Source organism: Eucyclogobius newberryi, unplaced genomic scaffold (genome assembly GCF_026437365.1).
Source record: "Eucyclogobius newberryi isolate DKJ021-1_F unplaced genomic scaffold, fEucNew1.0.hap1 SCAF_256, whole genome shotgun sequence".
NCBI classification, from domain to species: Eukaryota; Metazoa; Chordata; class Actinopteri; order Gobiiformes; family Gobiidae; genus Eucyclogobius; species Eucyclogobius newberryi.
In genome coordinates this window covers 45,001-47,034 of record NW_027315897.1, presented here as the reverse complement: position 1 = coordinate 47,034, position 2,034 = coordinate 45,001, and the positions used below count along the sequence as shown (strand labels likewise).

Below are 2,034 nucleotides of genomic sequence, written 5' to 3'. Positions count from 1 at the left end.
GAGCGCGCACGTGAGAGCCAGGGGCCAGGAGCGCGCACGTGAGGGGCCAGGAGCGTGCACGTGAGAGCCAGGAGCGTGCACGTGAAAGCCAGGGGCCAGGAGCGCGCACGTGAGGGGCCAGGAGCGTGCACGTGAGAGCCAGGAGCGTGCACGTGAGAGCCAGGGGCCAGGAGCGCGCACGTGCGAGCCAGGGGCCAGGAGCGTGCACGTGAGAGCCAGGAGCCAGGAGCGTGCACGTGCGAGCCAGGGGCCAGGAGCGCGCACGTGCGAGCCAGGGGCCAGGAGCGTGCACGTGAGAGCCAGGGGCCAGGAGCGCGCACGTGAGAGCCAGGGGCCAGGAGCGCGCACGTGAGGGGCCAGGAGCGTGCACGTGAGAGCCAGGAGCGTGCACGTGAAAGCCAGGGGCCAGGAGCGCGCACGTGAGGGGCCAGGAGCGTGCACGTGAGAGCCAGGAGCGTGCACGTGAGAGCCAGGGGCCAGGAGCGCGCACGTGAGAGCCAGGGGCCAGGAGCGTGCACGTGAGAGCCAGGGGCCAGGAGCGTGCACGTGAGAGCCAGGGGCCAGGAGCGCGCACGTGAGAGCCAGGAGCGTGCACGTGAGAGCCAGGGGCCAGGAGCGTGCACGTGAGAGCCAGGAGCATGCACGTGAAAGCCAGGAGCGCGCACGTGGGCCAGGAGCGTGCACGTGAGAGCCAGGAGCGCGCACGTGAGGGCCAGGAGCGCGCACGTGAGCCAGGAGCGTGCACGTGAGAGCCAGGAGCATGTACGTGGGCCAGGAGCGTGCACGTTAGAGCCAGGAGCGCGCACGTGAGGGCCAGGAGCGCGCACGTGAGCCAGGAGCGTGCACGTGAGAGCCAGGAGCATGTACGTGGGCCAGGAGCGTGCACGTTAGAGCCAGGAGCGCGCACGTGAGGGCCAGGAGCGCGCACGTGAGCCAGGAGCGTGCACGTGAGAGCCAGGAGCATGTACGTGGGCCAGGGGCGTGCACGTGAGAGCCAGGAGCGCGCACGTGAGCCAGGAGCGTGCACGTGAGAGCCAGGAGCGCGCACGTGAGAGCCAGGAGCGCGCACGTGAGAGCCAGGAGCGCGCACGTAAGGGCCAGGAGCGTGCACGTGGGCCAGGAGCGTGCACGTGGGCCAGGAGCGGGCACATTGGGCCAGTTGGTGGGCCAGGAGCGTGCACGTGAGGTGGAGGGCGTGTCACTTGTGTCCCAGCAGGGCGAGCTGAGGAGAGAGAGACAAACAGGAGTCAAACACCGGTCAGAGGTCAGAGGTCAGAGGTCAGAGACGTACGTCCACAAAGACCTGGAACATAACCTCGTTGCCGTGACGCTGCAGAGTGAACTCAGCAGAACAATTCTATTTATTTTAGTAACGCCCAAAATCACAGCGGTTTCCGAGACAACCGCTGTTGTCATAACAATTAGTTGACAAAAAGGGGCGTGGCCACTCAAAAACACCCGTTTAACAGAAGAAACGTGTAAAGAGTATTTATGTCATTCATCACATGGAAACATTGGAATTAGCCTTCTGTTAGCCAGTTATCCTGTTAGCCTATTAGCCCACTAGCCCAATAGCCTGTTACACTGTTAGCTCATTAGCCCACTAGCCCAATAGCCTGTTACACTGTTAGCTCATTAGCCCACTAGCCCAATAGCCTGTTAGCTCGCATTTCACTAATTCAAAGTTGTTGTTTAGTGAAAAGTATGAAGTGTAATAGTGTAATAATGTAATAGTGTAAAGTGTAATAATGTAATAGTGTAAAGTGGTTTAATAATGTAATAATGTAAAAGTGTAATAGTGTTAAGTGTAATAGTGTAATAATGTAAAAGTGTACTAGTGTAAAGTGTAATAGTGTAATAATGTAATAGTGTAAAGTGTAATAATGTAATAGTGTAAAGTGGTTTAATAATGTAATAATGTAAAAGTGTAATAGTGTTAAGTGTAATAGTGTAATAATGTAAAAGTGTACTAGTGTAAAGTGTAATAGTGTAATAATGTACAGTGTAATAATGTAAAGTGTAATAATGTAAAAG

General features: G+C 56.8%; 1 protein-coding gene across 1 annotated transcript in view; it reads right to left on the bottom strand.

The window, feature by feature from the left end:
* Positions 1-1,099: 1,099 nt before the first annotated feature.
* Positions 1,100-2,034, bottom strand: part of LOC140372562 (sec1 family domain-containing protein 1-like) — a 36,670-nt gene continuing 35,735 nt past the window's right edge. Inside the window, exon 25 of the mRNA XM_072459695.1 lies at positions 1,100-1,222. Coding sequence (XP_072315796.1) covers positions 1,199-1,222 — 24 coding nt within the window. The 3' untranslated portion in view covers positions 1,100-1,198. The remainder of the gene's footprint in view (positions 1,223-2,034) is intronic.